The 27,499-nt window shown below is 39.8% G+C and overlaps 1 protein-coding gene across 2 annotated transcripts; it reads left to right on the top strand.

Annotated features, from left to right (window-relative positions):
* Nucleotides 451–27,203, top strand: LOC108633177 (guanylate-binding protein 6-like). Of its 2 annotated transcripts, none has more exons than XM_018045724.1 (11): nucleotides 451–601; nucleotides 5,132–5,340; nucleotides 6,128–6,255; nucleotides 10,832–10,941; nucleotides 11,139–11,335; nucleotides 21,706–21,951; nucleotides 23,299–23,579; nucleotides 24,271–24,483; nucleotides 25,392–25,494; nucleotides 25,834–26,027; nucleotides 26,943–27,203. In XM_018045724.1, exons 2-11 carry the CDS (start codon nucleotides 5,151–5,153, stop codon nucleotides 27,165–27,167), a joined length of 1,887 nt encoding a protein of 628 aa, XP_017901213.1. In that variant the 5' UTR covers nucleotides 451–601; nucleotides 5,132–5,150; the 3' UTR covers nucleotides 27,168–27,203. The 2 variants fall into 2 exon arrangements, with proteins under 2 accessions (XP_017901213.1, XP_017901214.1); XM_018045725.1 differs by having other exon boundaries at nucleotides 478–554.

Genomic DNA, 27,499 nt, shown 5'->3' with positions numbered 1-27,499 from the left:
TTGGATAATACCATGAAGGGTTACTCATTTTCATCTTTACTTATCTTTTTATTTTAAAAGATACTCGTTTCATTAAATATATGTATTAAGGAACAGATTTAAAATGTTTAAGAGTTCTTCACTAACACAGTACCCAGGAATCCTTGCTGAGAAAAAAAAAAAAATGCTTGAAATATACTTGGTTTACACAGCTCAATTTCACTTACTTCAAGCAATCTTACGCCCAGGAGAGAAGAGAGGCCATGGAAGCCTTTAACGTGGCTGAAATTCCACCATAGAAAAGTGGTAGAGTGTGTTAGGATTCACGTTCTGCAATCCTAATTCAGTCATTCTGGACTGGCTTTTTCTAATTTCCTCTCACTCTGCTCCACACACCCATGTTTGTGCTGTAGTCATAGAATCTGGCATGACTCTGTTACCTCAGAAAGAGCATGAATTACTTTCAATTTCAGTTTAAACACATCACTATACTGGAAGAGAGGACTGGCTTGCTCAGTCTTCTTTACCTTTGATAAAGGAGAGACAAAGGGGTGGAAGGAGCAAGTGAGCAAAGGGTGAAAGGCAACTGGAACCGTTCTTGGACTCCTGGTGTGTGGAGCAGGTATGTCCATCTTTTATGTGCTATCTAAGATTGATTTCTGATTCAATGTGACAATTGAAGAAGAGCAGATTGCTTATTGTCTGGAGGGCAGAGGTCTACAGCTGGCTTTATTTGGGGAGCTACAGCTTCTCTGTTTGGATCAGTAGGGCTGCAAAATGACAGGCACACTGTGTCTTCCTGGATGTGCTGCTTCTAGAAAGAGCCCTTATGGGATTTTGCCTGTCTTGCTTTGTCAAGCTCTGTGGCTGGCATTTGAACTCAGAGAACAAGATATTTCCTGCCAAGGCGGTTACAGGAAATTATAACTTAAAGAGATCATTTCTTTTCATCTTTGTATCAGTCTTTGTATCATCTTTGTATTACTTAAGAAAGCTTCACAGACAGATCTCTGAAAATTTATCTATGTACAGATAAATTTAGTACCCACATAGCTGATTTTTAATAATTAAAGATTTAAAATCTCATCAGAACTCTCATTCTCTTCTCCTTCTCTCTCTCTCTCTCCTCTCCCATCTGTTCTGTTTGTTGGTTTGCTTTTCATGGTTATGAAGTTGGAGCTGTTTGTAGCATTTAAAAAATGTATACCATCTGGGTTTAACAATCCCTTTGGATAATTCTTCTGTAGATCAAATTTAGAAAACCAGTCCTGAGTAGGACTGAACAGCTGCACTTTGATAATTTGAAGTTTAGAATTTTGTAGCCCATTCACAGTAAGAAATCAGAGATCTACAGATCTGTGGGTTTTTCTGTTTGTTTGTTTGCTTTTTGAGCAAAGAGAACAAAGAAGCAGTTTACTGAGGCAAAAGCCAAAAAGACATACTCAGGGGAGAGTGTGGGGGCATCCTTGTAGGGTTTTTTGATTTCATCTTTTTTCTTATTTTTATCATTGAATGGATGGGGTATTTTTGATTAGAGGTAGAATATTCATTGGAGAAGGCAATGGCACCCCACTCCAGTACTCTTGCCTGGAAAATCCCATGGACAGAGGAGCCTGGTAGGCTACAGTCCATGGGGTCACTAGGAGTCGGACATGACTGAGCAACTTCACTTTTACTTTCATGCATTGGAGAAGGAAATGGCAACCCAGTCCAGTGTTCTTGCCTGGAGAATCCCAGGGATGGGGGAGCCTGGTGGGCTGCCGTCTATGGGGTCACACAGAGTTGGACACGACTGAAGTGACTGAGCAGCAGCAGCAGCAGCATCAGCAGAATATTCATTGAGGGAGGTGTGTGTGTGGGGCTTCCTCAGTGGCTCTGTGGTAAAGAATCTACCTTTTAAGCAAGAGATGCCCAAGTTGTGGGTTTAATCACTGGGTTGGGAAGATCCCCTGGAGGAGGAAATGGCAACCCACTCCAGTATTCTTGCCTGGGAAATCCCGTGGAGAGAGGAGCCTGGCAGGCTGCAGTCCATGGAGTCACAGAGACACAACAGACAATGCGTGGATGAATGACTTATTGAGGGGAAGACAGAACTGGCTTTTATAAAGTTGTTTGCAGTGGTTCATCTCACATCTTCCTACAGCTTCCTGTAATCTTCCCTTTAAGGAGGGAACTGGACAATTCTAGAAATTATAATATGGTTATTAGAGGCTCCTGTTTTCCTTTGTATTCTTGATTTCCACACTGAAGAACTAGACAAAAGCAAATGGTGCAGGAGCAATGTATGAAACTGCTTGCTGCTTTTCTCTGATAAAAATTTTTTATTTGTAGACCTTGTTTTTTAGTAACCTGGAGTTCACAGATTGTGTTCAAATGCAGAACCCAATGGACCAATCTGTTCAGTGCAATTTTTGTGGATAAATCTTCATCTAATTCAACAAACATGTTCTGAAATTCTATTTTGTGTTGTGTGCTATGCTTAGATACAAGCTTATAGTATCTAATTTTATTATTACAACATCCACCATACTGGATCTATAATTTTTCTCACATTACCCCTATAATTATCTTTAAAAACTGAAGTTTAACTAGGTGGGGCTCCTTGTTTAAGACTACATGAGTAGTAACTGATAGAGTGATTCGTTTGTTTGTTTGGTTTTTGAAGTATCTTTTGATAGTATTAAATGTATCTAGAATGTTTGACCTGTAAATATAAAACAATATTTTAGATAATTGAATATAATATCATGCTTATACATTCTGATAATGAAACATGCATAGATATTATAGGGAACTTTTAGCATAATAGCAACCAAAAATATGCCAAGAGATCCACGGTATAATAGTGCTTTTAATATTTAATTTTTCAAATCAAACTTTGCCTTAGAAAACAGTTGCAAAGAAATCTCATTTTCTTTTCATATAGCTTTACCTAGTGGTCATCTTTTGCTACATTTACTTTATCTCTCTAAATATATTGGGTTGGTTAAAAAGTTGGTTCAGGTTTTTCTGTAAGATTCTAAAAAAAATAAATGGCCTATAAGAAGGGCTATTATTAAAAGGAAAAAAAAAAAACACCCCAAACCTAAATAACAAATATTGGAGATTTGCAGTTCTCCACGACTGAAGTGATGTAGCAGCAGCAGCAGCAGCAGCAGCAGCAGCAGTAATTAGTGATGTTGGGCATTTGTAAAAGCAGTCACATTTTGAATTGTTTGTATACCAGTTTTGTTCCAAGGAAGTCTTTCATGAGATTTGTCCTTGGTTTTGAGGTTTGGGATTAAGCTAAAGAGAAACAGTAAAGTCTTTTTAGGCTTTTCTTTTATGCATCTTCCCTGGGCCTGTGTGTGCCTTTTCAAATTTCCCATATATGTGCTTCTTTAAAATATCATAATTTTCCAGAGAGTCTCTCCTCAGGGCTTCTGATCATCTGTTGTTTGTCTTTACCCTGAAAAGGAAAAATTCAGCTTCTCCTCTCAAATTTCTGTTCTCCATATTTCACTTCTGGTCATCACTTATGTGGGCATATAATCATAGTAAACAATTTTGACATGCTAATTTTTCAAAGTTAGTCCATACTCCACAGTCTACAGGTTAAGGGTTGAGTCCCTCAATTCAGACACAAATTGCAAGTCTAGGTTGTCACTTGGGCTTCTAACTGGCTATACAGTGGAGGTTCCCACAGTCTTCTCCTCAGGTTCAATAATTTGCTAGGAAGGTTTACAGAAATCAGGAAAAATAGTTTACTTGCTAGGTTACTGATTTATTTAAAGAAAAAAAAAAAAGGATACAATCCAGGAAGAGCAAGAGAGAAGAAATGCATGAAAGTAAGAAAGGGGTAGGAGAAGGAAATGGCAACCCATTCCAGTGTTCTTGCCTGGAGAATCCCAGGGACAGAGGAGCCTGGTGGGCTGCCGTCTGTGGGGTTGCACAGAGTCAGACACGACTGAAGTGACTTAGCAGCAGCAGCAGCAGCAGCAGCAAGAAAGGGGTATGGAGTTTCCATGTTCCCTCTGGACATGCTATCCTTTGGAAACCTCCATGTTCATCAACCCAGAAGCTCTCTGAACCATTTTAGTTAGCTTTTTTTTTTTTTTTTCCAGTTTTTTAAATAGAAGACTCATTCAATAGCTATGGTTGATTAAATCATTGGTCATTGATGATTACTCAACTTTCAGCTCTTCTTTGATCCCCAGAGGTTGGGGAATGAGGCTGAATGTTCCAAGTCTCGAATAGCATGGTTGGTTCTTTTAAATATGAACTTAGCTGGGTTTGTGCTTTATGCAGGCTTCCCATGTGGCTCAGTGGTACAGAATTGGCCTGCCAATGCAGAAGGTGCAGGAGACAGGGGGTTCAATCTCTGGGGTAGGAAGATCCCTTGGAGTAGGAAATGGCAATGTGTTCCAGTATTCTTGCCTGGAAAATTCCATGGACAGAGGAGCCTGGTGGTCTACAGTTCATGGGGTCACAAATAGTCAGACATGACTGAGCTACTGAATACATCACACATATATTTTATGTATCATTGTTCATTGTTCATTTTTCTGTAACTAGGTCATGTCTGACTCTTTGGAACCCCATGGACTACAGCATGCCAGGCTTCCCTGTCCTCCACCATCTCCCAGAGTTTGCTCAAATTCATATCCATTGAATTGGATATGAATCCAACCATCTCATCCTTTGTCATCCCCTTCTCCTCCTGCCTTCAGTCTTTCTCAGGATCATGGTCTTTTGCAGTGAGTCAGCTCTTTGCATCAAGTGGCCAAAATATTGGAGCTGGAGCTTCAGCTTCAGCATTGGTCCTTCCAATGTATATTCAGGATTCATTTCTTTTAGGATTGGGGCTTGGTATGTTGTAGGCCTTTAGTGCATGGTAACAATAACTTGGATTTTATTATTATTATTATTCTTGAAGTAAAATTATAGATAGTGATAATAGTTTGTGTTTTGTTAAAAACATCATCAGAGATTTGAGGAAATGATGGAGGAAAACCTCTGTAGTATGCTAATTCTAGGTTACCTGTTGTCTCATGGAAAGTACAGAAGTCTTACTGAATTTGAAGTTGACAGATGCCTTGTATTACTCTGCCTGTAATCTTATCTCTACTAGAAAGCTCTTGTATAACTCTGCCTGTAATCTTATTTCTACTAGAAAGCTCTTCTAGGTTGCCATGGCATCAGGACCCAACATGATGGACCCCATTTGTCTGGTGGAAAATGACAATGAGATTCTGTCAGTGAACCAGAAAGCTCTACAGATTCTTGAGAAGATTTCTCAGCCAGTGGTGGTGGTGGCCATTGTAGGACTGTATCGTACAGGCAAATCCTACTTGATGAACCGTCTTGCAGGACAGAACCATGGTGAGTGTTGTACTTGGTTAGAGCCCAGTTGTTTGATTCTAGCCGACAGCTTAGTTTCCTAGTTTTCTTCCTTGGTCATGTGAAGGGAGAAACAAATTCCTCTGAATAAGCCAATCTCCCACTTCTAATTGTCACCACTAAATCACTACCTTATTGTGATCTATTATCATGTTCTCTGTTTTATTCCTGTAAAGCAAAATTTCTTCAACATATGCAAAAATCCTACGTTATCCTACCTGATTAAATACTGTGTTCTTGCAGTTGTCTTCTCACTTTCAAAACATTTTGTTTTTCATTGAATATTCTCAACAACGTATAAAGATATTTCATTATCTAACATCTTAAAAATTCTTCCTGGATTTCATATCCTATTGGGGCTAAAACCTCTCGAACTCTCCTACATTTTAAAAAATAATTTTTTCTGGAAAAAATACAATCTCGATTTCTATTTTTTACTTTTTTTCCATGCCCATATCTCACTGTAATCCACTTCTCCACTTTTGAAACTCACCATTCTTTCAAAATGCTCTTGTTACAGTTAGCCATAGCCTCTGTTTTATCTGATTCATGGATACCTCTTTGTCTCCATGCTGGTATCATTATCACAATTAATGTCCCCTTCTCCTTGAAACAGAGAACACACAGAGTAGGGCATTCTTGTTGAGGTAGAGACAGCACCATCACATGTACTAAGGTACTCGCATTCTAGAAAGTCTGACTTTGTAACCCCTTGGTGGCTTAGATTATCTGCGGTGATTGCATATTGCTTTCTCCCCTCCCTTTGCAGGTTTCCCTCTGGGGTCCACAGTGCAGTCTGAAACCAAGGGCATCTGGATGTGGTGTGTGCCCCACCCCTCCAAGGAGAACCACACCCTGGTCCTTCTGGACACCGAGGGCTTGGGGGATGTGGAAAAGGTGAGGTGGAAGGTCACAGATAAATCCTTTTTATTCTGGGTTTTCTCCTTATTGCTTGATGATTGTAGAACTTTAGCTGCTGTAGTCTATTTGTAAAATCCAGAAGTCAACTATAGTAAATGAGGCAAACTATGGTTTGTTTGAATCCCACTTCTAGGAAAAGTTATTAGATATATATTAAATCAAATATTTTATTTCTTGGCACTGCATGGATGACTTGATTTCTTTTAATAAATAATTATTGAACAGCTGAATTCTAGGCCTTTGGACTTAAGAAGAGAGATTGTGTTGGTGGTTTAGTTGCTAAGTTGTGTCTGACTCTTGTGACCCCACAGACTGTAGCCCACCAGGCTCCTCTGTCTGTGGGATTTCCCAGGCAAGACTACTGGAGTGCATTGCCATTTCCTTCTCCAGGGGATCTTCCCTGACCCAGGGATCAAACCCGAGTCTCCTGCATTACAGGTGGATTCTTGGGCCCAAATAAGGTAGATATCAGCGACCAAAGTAAAGGTCTTGTTCTCAAAGACCACACATGTGCAGTCAGATTTAATAAAGGGTGATTGGTAAAGAAGCAGGTTGGAGAGAGGAGGAATTTGAACTACATCGCATCACCAACTCCTGTCAATTTCCTGGGAGCTCTGGGCAAGAATGGTCCTTTTGAGTTGCTCTGACTTGGGACAATGGTGCTAGAAAATTATCGAAAAGTTACTTTGGGAGCCTTTCTAATTAATAGGGCTAACACCTGAAGACTCTTTCACTGGCACTCCCAACAGCTAGGGGAATAAGTCTTGAAAGGTGATCCAGGCAGGACTTGACAGTTTCCATCACTTACAGTTAAGTTATAAAGGTGTGTTGGTAAAGAAGAGGAGAAACATCAATCTGGGTGAGAGGAAGGATTTTTGATTCATCTTCTTAGCTATCAGACGAAGAGTGTATTTAAAGGTTGGAGTTAAGAGATGGGTTTACATTTTCTATGATGAAATTCATCAACTGCTCACAGAGCATTTTAGAAAGCTGTGAGATACCTCTAGATGTGATGGTTCTATAAAACATATGTTTGTCCTACAAGAAACATTTTAAGATGGATTTTTTTTGTATTTTAGCTTTCTACTAATGGGTGAAAGAAGTTACATTTCTTTGTTTCATTAACTTTAGCCTTATTTGGAAATAGTACCTAAATTTCTATAGCTTTTAATATTTCTTCCCAAAGGAGAATTAAAATTCTGTTTTTATCTTGAAAGTCATATACAAACAATGATATAGTCTTGTTGAAATAATTGATTGTTTGCCATAAATGCCACTTCTTCTTCTAATTGATTATTTTCTAAGACTGAGTTTTGGGGAAATAAAGTAATGAATAGAATATTTCCCCCCAAATTCCCATATAGAATTGTCCTGACATAAATCAGTTTTTCCATTTGCTCTAGGCAGCAGCTTTAATACACTCTTTACAGTAGAAATAATATATAGATTTATGCTACTATTTAGAAAATGCTATGATTTATATAAACAAATTAGCCTGGCCTTTAAGGCCCTTCATCAGGTTGCACTAGAGCTTCAAATTCACTTCTCCGCTCACCCTCTACTCCAGTCAAATGAAATAACTCTATTTTAATTATAAGACCCCAGTATTCTCCCATCTCTAATTTTGCCTCTGTGAGTGCTTCTGTCTATGGGATCACTTTTATTTCCTGAAGTCCATGTTTTACCAATTCTTTAATACTCAGTTCAAGACTTCGTGGAAGATTTCATGTCACATACTTTCTCTAACTTTCATAGCTCGGTTCTTCCTTTACAGACATAAATTTTAATTTAATGTTATAGCTATAAGTTTCTCTGCTTATATACATTACTAAGATGTCAGCTTTCTATGGGTACTGTCATCTTTGCTGCAATTATTGTTATGGATGTTTGTCACTTATTTGAAACAGGCATCCTGGAAGGAATAATTGTCATTTTTAACACTGCTTTTTGAAATCTAAGAACAGTGGGAGAGTATTGAGTAACTTTTGTAGATATTTAGGAGTTGACTGTGGCTAAGATCATGAACTCCTTATTACCAAATTCAGACTGAAATTGAAGAAAGTAGGGAAAACCGCTAGACCATTCAGGTATGACCTAAATCCAATCCCTTATGATTATACAGTGGAAATGAGAAATAGATTTAAGGGCCTAGATCTGATAGATAGAGTGCCTGATGAACTATGGACTGAGGTTCGTGACATTGTACAGGAGACAGGGATCAAGACCATCCCATGGAAAAGAAATGCAAAAAAGCAAAATGGCTGTTTGCGGAGGCCTTACAAATAGCTGTGAAAAGAAGAGAAGTGAAAAGCAAAGGAGAAAAGGAAAGATAAAAGCATCTGAATGCAGAGTTCCAAAGAATAGCAAGGAGAGATAAGAAAGCTTTCTTCAGTGATCAATGCAAAGAAATAGAGGAAAACAACAGAATGGGAACGACTAGAGATCTCTTCAAGAAAATTAAGAGATACCAAGGGAATATTTCATGCAAAGATGGGCTCAATAAAGGACAGAAATGGGAGGGACCTAACAGAAGCAGAAGATATTAAGAAGAGGTAGCAAGAATACATGGAAGAACTGTACAAAAAAGATCTTCACAACCCAGATAACCATGATGATGTGATCACTATTCTAGAGCCAGACATCTTGGAATGTGAAGTCCAGTGGGCCTTAGAAAGCATCACTATGAACAAAGCTAGTGGAGGTGATGGAATTCCAGTTGAGCTATTTCAAAGCCTGAAAAATGATGCTGTGAAAGTGCTGCACTCAATATGCCAGCAAATCTGGACAACTCAGCAGTGGCCACACGACTGGAAAAGGTCAGTTTTCATTTCAATCCCAAAGAAAGGCAATGCCAAAGAATGCTCAAACTACCTCACAAGTGCACTCATCTCACACGCTAGTAAAGTAATGCTCAAAATTCTCCAAGCCAGGCTTCAGCAATACATGAACCGTGAACTCCCTGATGTTCAAGCTGGTTTTACAAAAGGCAGAGGAACCAGAGATAAAATTGCCAACGTGTGCTGGATCATGGAAAAAGCAAGAGAGTTCCAGAAAAACATCTATTTCTGCTTTATTGACTATGCCAAAGCCTTTGACTGTGTGGATCACAAGAAACTGTGGAAAATTCTGAAAGAGATGGGAATACCAGACCATCTAACCTGCCTCTTGAGAATTCTGTATGCAGGTCAGGAAGCAACAGTTAGAACTGGACATGGAACAACAGACCGGTTCCAAATAGGAAAAGGAGTACGTCAAGGCTGTATATTGTCACCCTGCTTATTTAACTTCTATGCAGAGTACATCATGAGAAACGCTGGACTGGAAGAAACACAAGCTGGAATCAAGATTGCTGGGAGAAATATTAATCACCTCAGATATGCAGATGACACCACCCTTATGGCAGAAAGTGAAGAGGAGCTAAAAAGCCTCTTGATGAAAGTGAAAGAGGAGAGTGAAAAAGTTGGCTTAAAGCTCAAGATTCAGAAAACTAAGATCATGGCATCTAGTCCTATCACTTCATGGGAAATAGATGGGGAAACAATAGAAACAGTGTCAGACTTTATTTGGGGGGGGCTCCAAAATCACTGCAGATGGTGACTGCAGCCATGAAATTAAAAGAAGCTTACTCCTTGGAAGAAAAATTATGACCAACCTAGATAGCATATTCAAAAGCAGAGACATTACTTTGCTAACTAAAGTCTGTCTAGTCAAGGCTATGGTTTTTCCAGTAGTCATGTATGAATGTGAGAGTTGGACTGTGAAGAAGGCTGAGCACTGAAGAATTGATGCTCTTGAGAGTCCCTTGGACTGTGGGGAGATCCAACCAGTCCATTCTGAAGGAGATCAGCCCTGGGATTTCTTTGGAAGGAATGATGCTAAAGCTGAAGCTCCAGTACTTTGGCTACCTCATGAGAAGAGTTGACTCATAGGAAAAGACTGTGATGCTGGGAGAGATTGGGGGCAGGAGGAGAAGGGGATGACCGAGGATGAGATGGCTGGATAGCATCACGGACTCGATGGACGTGAGTCTGAGTGAACTCCGGGAGATGGTGATGGACAGGGAGACCTGGTGTGCTGAGATTCACAGGGTCCAAAGAGTTGGATATGACTGAGCGACTGAACTGAACTGAACTGAACTGATTGATTGAATATAATTTAAAAGTGCAGTTATGCCAATTCTGGTCTATTTTATATGAGCTATGATTAATAAATACGTGTGGAACAAAGAAGAACTAACACTCATCATTGAATACATACATACCAAGTACTGTACTAGATTTTATGTATATGTTATTTTCTTTCATCCATTGAGGGAAAAGAAATTCTTATGAAGATTAGAATCACTTTATATATGAAAAAAATCACAAACATAAAAAATGTCTTTGTAATTGTCAAAGCTGATATCTGTATTTGCATCTGTCTTCAAATAGTGTCTATGCATGGTGAGTATGTTAACTGAAATAATACATGAAAGCATGATAGAATCAATGGATGAATGAATTTTTAATTTAGGACTAAAATCCTAAACCTCTTGTTAAAATGTGATTTCTAGGGTGACCCTAAGAATGACTCGTGGATCTTTGCCCTGGCTGTGCTTCTATGCAGCACCTTTGTCTACAACAGCACGAGCACCATCAACCACCAGGCCCTGGAACAGCTGTAGTATCCTTCCAGAAACTGAAGCTCCAAGTTTCACCGAGTTTGGTGAAAATGATAGAGTCATTCTCCTTCTCTATCATTTAGTTGCCTTTGGTGGAGCACAGGGGACCCAGGGCCAAAGAGAGTGATGATAATACTTTTTAATTAGGGAAATGTAGGAATTGTGCAGAGGCTGTTGCTTTTCTTTAACCAAGTCCTAGCTATGTGACAGAGCTCACAGAACTCATCCAGGCCAAGTCCTCTCCAAGACCTGATGGAGTAGAAGATTCCGCAGAATTTGTGAGTTTCTTTCCAGACTTTATCTGGGCTGTTCGGGATTTCACCCTGGAGCTGAAGTTAAACGGTCACCCTATCACAGAAGATCAGTACCTGGAGAATGCCTTGAAGCTGATTCCAGGTATTAGAACATGACCCGGGCAGTGGATGGTCTAATGGAGGGTGGGATTTACTAAACACTGTCTGTCACCTCTGGGGTTGTGTTGCCCTAATGGTCCGGGAGCGAGCGACAAGAATGAAGACAGAACATGAAATCTGGTGCAATGGGTCAGGGGACATGCAGCCTCTATGGGACTGAGGTGCAGAGTCCACTCTGAGTCCAGCTTTGATTCCTAATTGCAGACTACAAGACTATTTTTGATCTTATATTTCCCAAGACACTACACTGACATAGTCCAGATCTCCTTGTTTTTACCCCAGGCCGTTTCCTTTTGGGCTTGTCTCAACAATCAGCAAGTGCATAGGCAGCATTCACGCCTGACGCGGACCCGGTGTTCCAAGGTCCATGCTTTCATGATCCCAGTCACACTGCCTTCTGGGTCTGGCCTCGGGGTTTTTAACAAGGAGATTAGTCTTAAGAAAAACATGAAAGATAATTGTTAACACAGTTTCTTAATATATGCTGTTTTTCCAGGTGCTATTTCTGTGGAATTTCTCAAGGCTGTGAAAGTACATTATTAGGAATTCCCACTACATCTCTCACTTTTTGTTTTTGCAGGAGTAGATATGCCGTCTGAGCAACTTCCTTTTTCATCAGTTCTCGGATGGTTTTTCTCATGCATCTGAGGACTAGACACAAAACAGTTAAAAATTTACATCCTTATATTATAGTACCAAGCAATCCTCCTCCTAAAGTTTTAATCCACATCATGGGGTTAAGTTAATGTAAGCTTTCCTCAATTTCTTCAAGTAAATCAGTTTCTGGGAGTAATTGTAAGTGAGCATTCTGCATATTAGAAATAGTAGCCTGTAACTGGGAAATATCTAAGGATAGATTATTATGAATGTGTCCTATCAAATGTTTAGATAATCGATCCCAAGTATATGCACTTTGATTATACTTACGAGGTATGACACAAAATGAAGAGATACTCCAATCACACTTAAGATGAGTTTGTAACTTAAAATTTTGTACTTCGTCCCCTAGTAGGAGAGCTGCATTTTCTAAATCATTCACTTGTTCACTAATTTCTTGATCTGTGTGGGTTTGACTTCCCCAGGCAGAACTTGCATTTTGGCGCCACTGCTGGACAAATGTAGTCGTTTATATAGTTTGATGCAGTGCCACCCGGGCTATTACTGCTGTCGTGGCTATGGTAATAATTCCCATAATAGCTGCCATAAGGAGTCCAGTAAACATTTTGGAATGTTGTAGTACTTTCTTTATAACTTTTAAAAGGATGTGTTTCAGAAGAGCCTTCCCAAGGTCTGGTTTGATTTACTGGAAGCCATATTCCCCATCTCCTTCTTCATATAACAAATGAGCAATTAGAATTATAAAGTGAAGAATTTAAGCAAGTATATAATTTTCAATCCTGGCAAAAAAGTTCTTGCACACTTTCATTGATAGAAATTGTTCTTTTCAAGAGTACATAAGGATCTCTCACACAAGCCTGAATATAAAATGTCCAGTTTGCACTGGTATTAAATGTCAGGGAATAACATCCATCCCAAATTTGGAAATTTTTAAGACTTAAAGCCAATTTCCAAATCTCTCCTTGCCCTATTCCTTGATCCAAATGTGAGAAGCAGGGAGACATGCCACTACCATGCCATATAACTGGATGATCTAAATGAGTGGTAATATTAGTATGGTGAAAGACTTTTTTGCAGTTTCCAACACAGCCTTTTGTGAGAATTGCAGGACTGATTTTGATGAGAGCAATTAGAGACTGCCTACCCCTTAGGGGACCAGTCCCATACAATTCCATAGGAACCATTAATCAAAATTATTCCCTCAGTTCCACAACAATTATCCCACTGAATATGATTTTGTTTTTTAGTGCATAGCTTGAGATGCTTGCATAAAGGTCTGTCTGATTTGGTGTCATTGTCGGGTTCTGAGTTGTTATAAGCAAAACTCAGACCAGAGAGAAGATGTAGCTAAATCTTAGTATAGTTGCTATTTAAAGAATTGGTGGACAGCCAGGCTTGCACAGATAACTTAAGACATCCTGTAGCTGGTCCTACACAAATTGGCCAGGATTCATACCCATAAGCAACACTGAAGGGAGTCCCTTCCTCTTATTTAAAAAGAGGAAGGCGTGTAGCTTCAGGTCCTGATATCCAGGAAAAATCATTAACATAAATGAGGATCATAGAATCCCTCCAGTCAACAGGTTTTTGTAATGGGGGGTTAGGTATCAGCCCAGTTCAGTTCAGTCGCTCAGTCGTGTCTGACTCTTTGCAACCCCATGAATCGCAGCATGCCAGGCCTCCCTGTCCATCACCAACTTCTGGAGTTCACTCAGACTTGCATCCATTGAGTCCATGATGCCATCTAGCCATCTCATCCTCTGTTGTCCCCTTCTCCTCCTGCCCCCAATCCCTCCCAGCATCAGAGTCTTTTCCAATGAGTCAACTCTTGGCATGAGGTGGCCAAAGTACTGGAGTTTCAGCTTTAGCATCAGTCCTTCCAAAGAAATCCCAGGGTTGATCTCTTCAGAATGGACTTGTTGGACTCTCCTTGCAGTCTCAAGGGACTCTCAAGGGACTCTCAAGCCCAATAAATATAATTTTTAGATTTAGCTGTTGCTAGGGGTATGTATACTCACTGCGGTGGTGATAAGAGCAAACATGGCAACACCCGGGTTGTTAGGAGTGACAGCTTTCTCTTCATTTTCTAAGATCTCCTAGATTTCTGTGTTCATCTTTTAATTTGTCCCCAAGTGGGGATCTTGTTCTGATGTGTTGACAGGAGGGGAATCGTTATCTTTGTTTCAAACTCATGCTTTTGAAACTGATTACTGGGATCTCTACATCCCATGTGAAGCATCTCTTCTGTGGGAGTTCACTCATGATATGGTTTCAGAAGATGTGAGGGAATCCAAACGGGTGTTTCTGAATCACTAGTGAAACACAAGCGAAACCCCTTCCCCAGGTTATCAGATTCCCCCTATGCCATGAATGTGTTTCTGGATCATACCACCAAACAGGTGGTTTGGGGCGAATTTCTTTTTGTTCCTTTATAAAATGCCATTCTGCTGCAGTGAAATCATTATCTTGATGCAAAAAATTTAAAGTAAATAGTGCTTTATATAATTTTTGCTGTGGTGGAAGTGACATTCCATTTCCCCCTTTCTGTTTTTGTAACATTTCCTTAAGAATCTGTTAGCTTGTTCCACAATAGCTTGTCGTTGGGGATTATAGGGAATTCCTGTATGATGTTTTCATAGACCAAGCCTTAAAAAAGTCCCTAAAAGCAGAACTATTGTAAGCTGGGCCATTGTCTGTTTTTATATGGGAGGCCCATAGTAGCAAAGCAGCTACGCAAATGTGAAATAACATGTCTTGTAGATTCTCCAGAGCAAGCAGTTGCCCAGATAAATTTAGAGTTAATATCAACTGTGACATGTACATAAGCAAGTTTTCCAAAAGATGAGTTACGTCCATCTGCCAGATATGACTTGGCCTCAGGCCACGAGGATTAATTTCCCCAGTTTCTGTTGGAGACATGGTTATTGCAACCATCTGACATGTAGGATAAGTGCTCACAATCTGTTTAGCTTGAGCCCAAGTGATGTGAAACTTGGTTTTTAAATATTTTGAATTACAATGTGTCAGGTCATGAAAGGCTGATGCCTCTGTAAAGGCTGGAAATAAAAGGGCGTCGGCTTGAGTATTTCCTTCTGTTAAAGGCCCTGGTAAAATAATATGAGCCTGAATATGAGTAATGTAGAATGGAAACTGTCAGTGTCTAATCACCTGTTGTAAATTTGTAAAAAGTGTATACAATGTGGATGGGATAGTATCCTTAATAGTTGCTGTTTATATATGTTTAGTGACATGTATAGAATATTGAGAATCAGATAAGATATTAATTGCTTGGGGAATATTTTGTGATATGTGTATAATAGCTAGAATTTTTGCTTGTTGTGCAGAATATCCAGGTGTTTCAATTACTAGCATAAACGTGCCTATATATCCTGCTTTCCCTCAGCTAGTGCCATCTGTAAAATTGAGAGAAACAGACGGAATGGGGTTGACACTATTAATTCTAGGCAAAATCCATCTTGTTTGTTTTAAAAACTGCAAGATATAGGCAAATCAGGATAGTGGTTGCCAATATGTCCAACATATTGGACAGCTAAAGCTTGTTGCCAAGATAATGGATAATGAATTTTTTTTTTGTGTGTGTGTATTAATCATTGCTTTATTTTTTTTCCAGTTTTTTATTTTTTAAATTTTAAAATCTTTAATTCTTACATGCGTTCCCAAACATGAATGAATTTTGAAGAGAATATTTTAATTCCTTGGAAGTTGGTGTAGTCCAAATAAGGCAGGGATCATGTCCAGTAAACTGTTGAACACACTCTTTTCCTTTTAGAATTATATTGGCTACCATATCTAAGTAAAGGGTAATAAATTTTGTTTGTAAATTAGCTAAGAATATCCATAAAACTATTAAAGGAGTTTGCATAATCAACCCAGTAGGGGAATGAGGGGTGGGGAAGACAAACAACTGAAGAGGCTCTAAAGGGTCTATTCTGTCTATTTGGCAGTTTTATACAGCTTGTTCTATAATTGCTAGTTTTTTTTCAGCCTCAGGAAATTTTTGTTGGGAGCTATTAAGCTCTGGATTTTCTCTTAATAGAATAAATGGGATAGAGAATAAAGTGGAATCCCTAATTTAGGCCGAATCCAGTTAACATCTCCTAGTAATTTTTGTAAGTCATTCAAAGTTTTAATTGAGTCTCTGCGTATCTGCCTCTTTTGGTTTGATTGTAGTATGAGTGACTTTATTTTCTGAGTACTGAAAAGGTTCAGTGTATTGTAATTTATCAGGAGCTATATACAAGCCAGTACATTCCAAACATTCCTTTAGCTTTAAAAACATTCCTATAGGCTATCAATTTCAGGTAGGCACATAGTATATCATCCATATAATGAATGATATATGCATAAGGGAATTGCTGTCACATTAGATGTAAAGCCTTGGCTACAAAATTTTGACAAATAGTGGGACTGTTAAGAATACCTTGAAGTAATACTGTCCATTGAAATCTTTTATGTGGCTCCTTTAAATTAATGGAAGGAACTGAAAAAGCAAATCTAGGTTTATCATCAGGATGTAAAGGACTAATAAAAAAACAATCTCTAAGATCAATAGCAAACAAACGCAAATTTCTTGGAATCATACTAGGATTAGGTAGACCAGGCTGCAAAGCACCCATTAAAACAATAACAGCATTAACAGCTCTCAGATCAGTAAGCATTCTCCATTAACCAGATTTCTTTTGTATAATGAACACTGGAAAATTCCAAGGGCTAAAGGACTCAATAATATGTCCTTTGTTAAGTTGTTCATTAATTCATGTAAAGCCTCCATTTTTTTTTGTTTTGTTTTGTTTTAGGGGCCACTGCTCTGTCTACACAGGTTGATCTGTTTTCCAATTAAGAGGTATGGGTGTGGGTGGCGGAAGATTAATAGGAGCAGTGGCCACTGGTGAAAAGAGGGCGGTTTGAAATCTTAAATAGTCAAAGGATAAATTCTTCCTTGTTGATTTTTGCCCAGTCCCAATCCTGGTATATAACCTTGATTGAACATAATTTGGTGACTGACCTTGCTATATTGATTTGGAGGACGAAGGGGAGAAGATGGAGGAAAAAATCCTTCATCATCTTCTTCGGGAGCTGAAGGAGATTTTGCAGATGGGTTCCCCTTTCCCTCAACTCCACATACTCTGAACTTTGAGGTTATTCAAGAGAATTATCATCATTTTCATCAAAAAAACCAGAAGTCTGCAAAGGTTCCAGTACTGAGTTAATTAATGCCCACACACTCCAAATAGAAATAAGGAGTGGAGTTCCTTTTGCATGTTCTTTTTTAAACTTGGCTCCAACCTTTTCCCAGACTTTTAAATACAAGGCTCCTATTGATGGGAACCAGCAGCAATATTTATCTATTGCTTGCAACAATTCTAATAATCCCCCTTCACAAATAGAAGTTCCTCTCCCTTTCAAGAGTTGTCTTAATAAACAAATATGTGGGTGATAGTGTTCTACAGTCTCAACATTTCCCATTTTCAGTTAGTTCAGTCACTTAGTCATGTTCGACTCTTTGTGACCCCATGGACTGCAACACACCAGGCCTCCCTGAGTTTACATACCAACTCCCAGAGTTTACTCAAACCCATGTCCATTGAATCCGTGACACCATCCAACCATCTCATCCTCCGTCATCACCTTCTCCTCCTGCCTTCAATCTTTCTCAGCATCAGGGTCATTTCAAACGAGTCAGTTCTTCGCATCAGGTGGCCAAAGTATTGGAATTTCAGCTTCAGTATCAGTCCTACCAACGAATATTCAGGACTGATTTCCTTTAGGATGGACTGGTTGGATCTCCTTGCAGTTCAAGGGACTCTCAAGAATCTTCTCCAACACCACAGTTCAACAGCATCAATTCTTTTGTGTTCAGCTTTCTTTATAGTCCAACTCTCACATCCATACATGGCTACTGGAAAAACCATAGCCTTGACTAGACAGACCTTTGTGTTGACAAAGTAATGTCTTTGCTTTTTAATATGCTGTCTATATTGGTCATAGCTTTTCTTCCAAGGAGTAAGTCTTTTAATTTCGTGGCTGCGGTCAACATCTGCAGTGATTTTCTACTTCTAAGTCACTTCAGTCATGTCCACCTCTGTGTGACCCCATAGACAGCAGCCCACCAGGCTCCCCCGTCCCTGGGATTTTCCAGGCAAGAACACTGGACTCGGTTGCCATTTCCTTCTCCAATGCATGAAAGTGAAAAGTGAAAGGGAAGTCACTCAGTCATGTCTGACTCTTAGTGACCCCATGGACTGCAGCCTACCAGGCTCCTCCGTCCATGGGATTTTCCAGGCAAGAGTACTGGAGTGGGTGCCTTTGCCTTCTCCACAGTGATTTTGGAGCCCCCCAAATAAAGTCTGTCATTGTTTACACTGTTTCTCCATTTGCCATGAAGTGATGGAACCAGATGCCATGATCTTAGTTTTCTGAATGTTGAGCTTTAAGCCAACTTTTTCACTCTTTTATTCCACTTTCATCAAGAGGCTATTTAGTTCCTCTTCACTTTTTGCCATAAGGGTGGTGTCATCTGCATATCTGAAGTTATTGATATTTCTCCCAGCAATCTTGAGTCCAGCTTGTGCTTCATCCAGCCCAGCGTTTCTCATGATGTACTCTGCATAGAAGTTAAATAAGCAGGGTGGCAATATACAGCCTTGACGTACTCCTTTCCCTATTTGGAACCAGCTGGTTGTTTCATGTCCAGTTCGGACTGTTGCTTCCTGACCTGCATACAGGTTTCTCAAGAGGCAGGTCAAGTGGTCTGGTAGTCCTATCTCTTGAAGAATTTTCCAGTTTGTTGTGATCCACACAGTCAAAGGCTTTGGCATAGTCAATAAAGCAGAAATAGATGTTTTTCTGGAACTCTCTTGCTTTTTCGATGATCCAGCAGATGTTGGCAATTTGATCTCTGGTTCCTTTGCCTTTTCTAAAACCAGCTTGAACATCTGGAAGTTCACAGTTCATGTATTATTGAAGCCTGGCTTGGAGAATTTTGATCATTACTTTACTAGCATATGAGATGAGTGGACTTGTGCGGTAGTTTGAGCATTCTTTGGCATTGCCTTTCTTTGGGATTGGAATGAAAACTGACCTTTTCCAGTCGTGTGGCCACTGCTGAGTTTTACCATTTTAACCCTGTAAATGCTTGAAGACTTACCAGCGGGAATTTTCAGAGGCCTCTCAACTGTCCCAGGTTCTGTGTTGCTGTAATTTCACTTTCGCTCCTAATGGTCTTTCGCTCCAGCCCTACGTTGGGTGCCAATTGTTGCCCTAATGGTCAGGGAGCAAGCGACAAGAATGAAGACAGAACATGAGATCTGGTGCAATGGGTCAGGGTACATGCAGCCTCTAATGGACTGAGGTGAGGGTCCACTCTCAGTCCAGCTTTTATTTTTAATTGCAGACTACAAGACTATTTTTGATCTTATATTTCCCAAGACACTACACTGACATAGTCCAGATCTCCTTGTTTTTATCCCATGAAGTTCCCTTTTGGGCTTGTCTCGGGAACAGTCATCAGGTGGGTAGGCAGCGTTCATGCCTGATGCGGACCCAGTGTTCCTAGGTCCATGCTTTCATGATCCCAGTCATACTCCCTTCTGGGTCTGGCCTTGGGGTTTGTAACAAGGAGATTATTCTTAAGAAAAACATGAAAGATAATCATTAACACAGTTTCTTAATATATGCTGTTTTTCCAGGTGTATTTCTATGGAATTTCTCAAGGTTGTGAAAGTACATTATTAGGAATTCCCACTACAGGGTTGCATTTGTGCTTGAGACTAGATCAATATCTGTAGGAATCATAGCTGGAAAGTGGGTTGCAAAGCTCTAGCCACTGGAGTTGATGTTCATTTAAGAAAAGTAAAGTGTAAGGTGAAGTGAAATTATTCAAAATCAATTTGTTTTTTTATGCCATTTGTAAATTAGCATCCAGATTACAATGGATGCTAAAGCCTTCAAAAGACCAGACTCCTGTGTTTCCTATTTTGGCTTCTGCTTTTCTTTGTTGAGGAAAACAACTGACCAGATACTTGTTGGCATGAAATTATAATGAAAAGTCTATCTAATAAAAAAAAAAAACCAACAACTGCATTTCACATAGGTAGATTTTATTCTCAAAGAGGGATCTTTCTAATCCTGTATAGTTATGTGCTAGGCTAAGTCGTTTCATCATGTCCGACTCTGCGATTCTATGGACCATAGCCCTCCAGGCTCCTCTGTCCTTGGGATTCTCCAGGGAAGAATTCTGGATTGGGTTGCCATGTCCTCTTCCAGGGCATCTTCCCAACCCAGGGATCGAACCCACATCTCTCACGTCTCCTGCATTGGCAGGCAGGTTCTTTACTGCTAGTACCACCTGGGAATATCATGTAAAAAATGACTTAATGTTCTAAACAAACCTGATGAAGTGTGTGTCTTTTCAATCTATGCCTTTTCAATATTTCTGATAATTTTTAGAACACTCATTTTATCTTCTTCATCCCAGCTTTCTCCTGATTCTCACATATTTATTTGTGCTTTAATTACAAATTAACGAATTATTTTAATGGGTTACATTTACAGTGGGTATATTTGATGAAACCTTGAGAGAGATATCAATTCTGATTTACTCATTCTTGCTTCAATTTTTCTATTTATGCTTTCTCAAAATATCTATTGAGAAATTGTCTAGTCAGAAAAGGACAACTGTCAGATCAAATATAATAGTTTTTGTCAAAGAGTTGATTGATTAGTGGTGACATCTTAAAATTGCATTTTAGTTACATTTATCCTTCAGAGGTTTTTGCTAAAAATTAGCTAACTCTGTACCAAGTATTTTTTAGCATCAAATCGTTTTCTCCAAATAATCAGGGTGTCATTCCCAATATTTCGAGTATTGTCCCTTAACCCTTGTTTATAGCTCTTCTTGGCCACGTGGCTCAATTCCTGCATGAGACTCAGTTCAGTTCAGTTCAGTTCAGTTCAGTCGCTCAGTCATGTCTGACTCTTTGCGACCCCATGAATCACAGCACGCCAGGCCTCCCTGTCCATCACCAACTCCCAGAGTTCACTCAGACTTATGTCCATCGAGTCACTGATGCCATCCAACCATCTCATCCTCTGTTTTCCCCTTCTCCTCCTGCCCCCAATCCCTCCCAGCATCAGAGTCTTTTCCAATGAGTCAACTCTTGGCATGAGGTGGCCAAAGTACTGGAGTTTCAGCTTTAGCATCATTCCTTCCAAAGAAATCCCAGGGTTGATCTCCTTCAGAATGGATTGATTGGATCTCCTTGCAGTCCAAGGGACGCTCAAGAGTCATCTCCAACATCACAGTTCAAAAGCATCAATTCTTCGGCGCTCAGCCTTCTTCACCTCCCACATTGTAGGCAGACGCTTTACCATCTGAGTCACCAGACCATGAGACTAAGTAGAGCTAAAATTTACATTTGAACTTTCATCCTTTTACCCATTAGTTCAGTAAATATCTAAGAGACAACTGCTCTATACTGTGCAGGTCTGCAGATATCACTTTTAGGTTTCCTTTATTGAATCAGATGTCTCCCTAAATTCTCTCCAGAGTTATATCAATGGTGAAAGTTTTACATGCAAGGAAGTGCTGAATGTTTATGTTAAATAAGCTATTAGCGTAGAAGACAGCAAAGAAATGCAAATCCCTGTCCTGAACACCAGGAGCTCCCTTGTTTCAAAAGTCTTCCCACTCTAATCTGTTTTTCTGTCCTTCAGGCAAGAATCCCAAAGCCAGAACATCCAATCTACCCAGAGAGTGTATCAGGCATTTCTTTCCAACACGGAAGTGTTTTGTGTTTGGTTGGCCAACAAATGAAAAAGAACTCCTATACAATATTGAGAATGTGTCTGAAGACCAACTGGATCCTAAATTTCTGGAACAAACAAACAATTTCTGTTCTTACATCTTCACCAATGCAAAAATCAAGACCCTCAAAGAGGGGATCATGGTCACTGGGAATCGTGAGTCTCTTTTTCCTGATTCCATGGGGGTTGATGTGTGCTGAATATTTTATATAATGTGTTTTTCAGTATTTTTGTTTGATTCTATATGGAATTTGGGTTTTACAGACACTCATACTCCATAAAGAAATGTGTATGCTTCATAATTATCTTACTTTGGGGAATTTACAAATCCCTTCCTTAAATGGCAAGTTTTGTCACTGAAATCTGTGGCTTCCACTTATCTGAAAAATTTCTCTACTGAGAAAAAACTCACTATCAGGGTATAAAAACAGAATCTTCCATTTTCTGAAGTCCTATATAGTAAGTGTTCTTTGCAAGTAGAATACAAAAGATATTTTGGAAGATTCAGTTCAGTTCAGTTGCTCAGTCATGTCAGACACTCTGTGACTCCATGCACTGCAGCACGTCAAGCTTCCCTGTCCATCACCAACCCCTGGAGCTTGCTCAAACTCATGTCCAAACTCATGTTGGTAATGCCATCCAACCAACTCATCCTCTGTCGTCCCCTTCTCTTCCTGCCTTCTATTTTTCCCAGCATCAGGGTCTTTTCAAATGAGTCAGTTCTTTCCATCAGGTGGCCAAAATATTGGAGCTTCAGCCTCAGTATCAGTCCTCCCAATGAATATTCAGGACTGATTTCCTTTAGGATGGACTGGTTTGATCTCCTTGAGATCCAAGGGACTCCCAAGAGTCTTCTCCAGCACCCAGTTCAAAATCATTGATTCTTTGGCACTCGGTTTTCTTTATGGTCCAACTCTCACATTCATATACAACTATTGGAAAAACCATAGCTTTGACTAGACAAATCTTTGTTGGCAAAGTAATGTCTCTGTTTTTTAATATGCTATCTAGGTTGGTTATAGCTTTTCTTCCAAGGAGCAAGCATCTTTTAATTTTAAGTGTCTTTTAATTTTTTGGAAGATCAGAGTGGACCAAAAATAAATACTAGTCCATAAATCACTGAAAAATCCATTCAAAGCCTCAGAATTGTGAGTAAACATAATCTGATATACCCTGTCTCATCTTAATACCTATGCAATCTATTTTGCTTTTAATATTTCAGATGCCTCCTAGTTTGTTACATAGAGGTAGATTTTCAATTTTTTATGCCCTGTGGGCTGGAAAACTATAAAAATAAAGAATCAATAAGAAAATGAAGGTAGTGATAGTAGAAGGGGGGACGGTGTGTGTGTGTGTGTGTGTGTGTGTGTGTGTGTGTGTGTGTGTGCGTGTGTGTGTGTCTGTGTGTGTGAGCATTGTGTCTTTAAAAATGTAGTCTCAGAATCTTGGTGCCTATTGATTGATAACTTAATATTTATCCCTTAAATGTCCTGACTTACTTAGGACTGAGGACTCTGGTTGTGACCTATGTGGATACCATCAACACCGGAGCTGTACCTTGCTTGGAGAATGCAGTGACAACTCTGGCCCAGCTGGAAAACTCAGCAGCCGTGCAGAAGGCAGCTGACCACTACAGTGAGCAGATGGCCCAGCGACTGAGCCTCCCCACAGAGACGCTCCAGGAGCTGCTGGAGGTGCACGCAGCCTGTGAGAGGGAAGCCATTGCCATCTTCATGGAGAGCTCCTTCAAGGACAAAGATCAGGAATTCCAGAGGGGTCTTGTGGTAATTTGTCTTCGTATTTACCATTTTCCCCCCTCCCCTTGAATAATGAAGCCTAGCAGTGCCCTTATGGTCCCCATGGTTCATCCCTCACTCAAGGATGAAGTAGTCTGTGGTCACATGAGGGACAGAGTTTCAAAGGACTTCATTTTCTTCTTTTTTTCTACCAAATCTTGGGAAGTTTATCTGGAAATGTCTCTCATCTCTGCTGTAAAACCAGTGTAGATATCCTTTGGAAGTAAATACTTCTGCAGATTCCAGTGCTGTCCAGGGCACACACACAAGTCATTCTTAAGTTGATTTCTTTTTCTTTGAACACACTCTTTTTATCAGGAACTAAAATTTTTCTAATCAGACTCTTATTCCAAGCCATTTTCAACTTAGATTGCTCCTTGCTCTATCATTGAGAATAGAATCACTGAGCGTTGCAACTGCAAAGAACCACAGAGAAGAGATAATGCAACTCCAACATTTCAGATGAAGAACCTGAAGGGAAGCTGAAAAAATTTCCTGTGCTCTATCAGAGTTTTCAGAGTTGTGATAGATCAGGTCTTGTGATTGCTTTTTTATTTGATTAAAAAAAAATATTTTTCTCATGAGGACAGCAGTTAGACCAATCCTTCTACTACATTCTTTGAAATTTTATCTCCTCTTTTCATTTTTCTGGTGACATCTCTCTATATTTCCCTTGCAGGAAGTCATAAAGAATAAGAAGGAGGGTTTCATGCAGCAGAATGAAGAGGCATCTATCAAATACTGCCAGGCTAAGCTTGATGCGCTTTCCAAGGCCCTAATGGAAAGCATATCAGCAGGTGCTTTCTCTGTTCCTGGAGGGCACAAACTCTACAGGGAAGCAATGGATAGATTACAACAGGACTACTGCCAAGCGCCCAGGAAAGGAGTGAAGGTGAGGAACAAGGGGAGCATGGGGAGCCTACAGAATAGAGTCCAGGGGGTCCTGAAAATCTGAGAGCAAAACACCAAGTGTGGGTAATGAGAGAACATGGGGAAATCATGAAAGCTTTAGGTCTTAAGATTCACTATATGAAATTCATTAATAACTACATTTGTACCTTTTTATTAGACTCCATATATAAGTGATATCATATGATATTTGCTTTCTGTCTCTAACTTACTTCACACAATTTGATAGTCTCTAGGTCCATCCATATTGCTGCAGATGACATTACTTTGTTCTTTTTTATGGCTGAGTGATATTCCATTTATGTGTATCTTTTTTTATCTATTCCTCTGTTGATGGACATTTAGGTTGCTTCCATGCCTGGTTATTGTAAATAGTGCTTTAACGAACATTGGGATACATGTGTCTTTCCAAATTTTGGTTTTCCTGGAGTATATGACCAAGAATGGGATTCTTGGATTTTTCCTTAGACCCTTTAATCCTTCAAATGACATTAAGTTTCATCTATGCTTATTGTCATCATCTTAAAGATCTGAACTGAGAGGCATAGTAGATTAAACAAAGTTGCCTTAAGTTTTAGCCAGCAAGTAGCAGGGGAAAACAGCAGCACAGTTGAGGCAATATTTCACACTGGGAAGACAAACATATAAAAGTACTAGAGATCTTGGGTTTGTAGAACTGAAGATAGTTCTGACTGGCTGGAGTCTAGAGTGGCTAGAAGGAAGTAGCACTGGGAGGGAGATGGGAGGAAGACAGGTCACTCTAAGGAGCTTAGACTTGTAGGGAACTACTGTGGAATTTTAAACGTTATGAAAAATTATGTGGATGTGACTGTTTTGGCACTAATCTCCCCAATGGAAATCTAAGTTCTGTGTTCTTTCTTGGTTCCTCAGGAAAATGAGGTCCTCCAGAGCTTTCTGCAGTCACAGGTGGCAGTTGAGAAATCCATCTTGCAGGCAGATAAAGCCCTCACTGAAGGGGAGAAGGCTGTAGCAGGTATGGGGTAGGGTTTGGCTCACAGGGGAATGGGTAGACTTGGGCAGTGCCCTCTGACAGGTGTGAGACTAAAACCCTGGTACGAAGAGATTCCCCTCTGTCTGTGGAACAACTCTGCTACATCTGAAAACAGTAAAAGGAATTATGCAATCACAACGGGGTTAGACATCAGCCAGACTCCCATCACATTCTGGAATATGCTTTTGGTGATGTGGACAAGGCAACGAATTTAGAGATTTCCCACCTCCCTTTCCTACTTTATTTTAATCTCTGAGGTCAGGAGGGTAGAGATCAATCCTTACCTTATTTTCTTCCCTCTCTAAAACCTTCCTGGGGCAGAGGAGCGGGCCAGGAATGAGACAGCTGAGAAGGAACAGGAGCTGCTAAGACAGAAACTGCAGGAACAGCAGCAGGAGATGGAGGCGCAAGAGAGGAGTCTCCAGGAAAACATAGCCCAGCTGACAGAGAAGCTGGCGAGGGAAAGAGAAAACCTACTGAGAGAGCAGACTATGATGCTGGAGCATAAGCTGAAGGTAAGTCAGGCTGTGGCCTTAGTCGTGCTCAATGGTCATTACCCTGGGACCTCAGGAAGGGTTGGGTGAAGGTTACAGCAAGACCATGGAGGGAAGCACCATTGCCATTTACTGCTTGTGATTCATTAAAACCGCAAAGCCTTTGAACCCTTCCAAAGTCTTTGAGTGCTATTCTGTAAGTAGACTCTGGAGACTTCAAGAGGCCTAGGGCCTCTGTAAGCCATCAGAGAATATAAACACGGTTTGTATTTATAAACCCTATTATAAAATTTGGGGAGTTTTAAAATGATCTCATGAGGCTTGGTTAAATGGATATTCCAACCACATGTATTTAACTGGTTTGCTTTATGAGGGTCACTGTCAGTTACCCTGCTACCACCCAAAGGCCCTATCTATGCTGACATAGAACTATCAGCAATGCCCAGACTTAAAAATCACAGGGCAGGGACAGCTTCTAAGCGTGCTGCATTGTCTCCAGGGGTGGGTGCCCAAGCTATCATGTGGCAAAAGGGAAACTCTCTCACTGTCCATCTGGGTGTGTTTAGAACAGATGTCTATGATTTGGGTGACTTTACCATCCTGAGTGGGGCTGAGACTTAGTGCAATCACACCTGACATCTTTTGCCTAGACAATGTATTTGTCCTCACATCAGGCTTAGCTTCATGGGCTAAACCCAATGGTGTATGAGTAGTAGTAAGACTGTAAACTACAATTTCTCTTAATGTTCAGGTCAAAACTGGTAGATATTCTGTTTATAAAATTCTCCTTCCATGATTGAGTAAGAGGGAACAATGTTAGGAATAAAACAGACAGTTTGATGAAGTTTTAAAATTTGAGAAAATGTAATCCTTGAGAAAAATGGGAATTTAAAAATTTTTACTGCTCTTCTCACTTTTTTTTTTTTTTTTTTTTAGGCCCAGGAAGCTCTGCTTAAAGAAGGATTTAGAAAGAAATCTGAGAATATGAGTGCAGAGATAGATCATTTGAGAAATATGATTGATAATACTAATGATGGTAATGCTTCCTGGATTGCACTAGTCTTGGACAGATTTGGCAAAGAGATTGCTTCAGTATTGTGTGCTCCAGGCAAACTTCTTGGTCATATTGTGAGAGGCGTCAGCTCCCTATTTAAAAAGTAGATCTCCTTTTAAAGAAATTAGAGATATATAATATATATATATACTCTGGCCTATGTTTGGTGTGAATGCTTTTTACTTTCATTTAGCAAGGCTTGAAATGTAAAAAATGGTTACTAAAAATATCAATGCCTGGCCCACATTAGACAGAATAAATGCATAGACATTTTGATATAGCATCTCCACTTTTAAGAAATATATGTGTGCAAAATCACACACACACACACACAACATACATATACACATATACACATATAAGGCTTCCCTCTAGTTCAGACAGTAAAGAATTTGCTCTCAATGTAGGAGACCCAGGTTCAATTCCTGGGTCAGGAAGA

Source organism: Capra hircus, chromosome 3 (assembly GCF_001704415.2).
Source record: "Capra hircus breed San Clemente chromosome 3, ASM170441v1, whole genome shotgun sequence".
Classification (NCBI taxonomy): domain Eukaryota; kingdom Metazoa; phylum Chordata; class Mammalia; order Artiodactyla; family Bovidae; genus Capra; species Capra hircus.
Note: the sequence above shows the minus strand (reverse complement) of the source record. Positions and strands in the feature narration are given on the sequence as shown.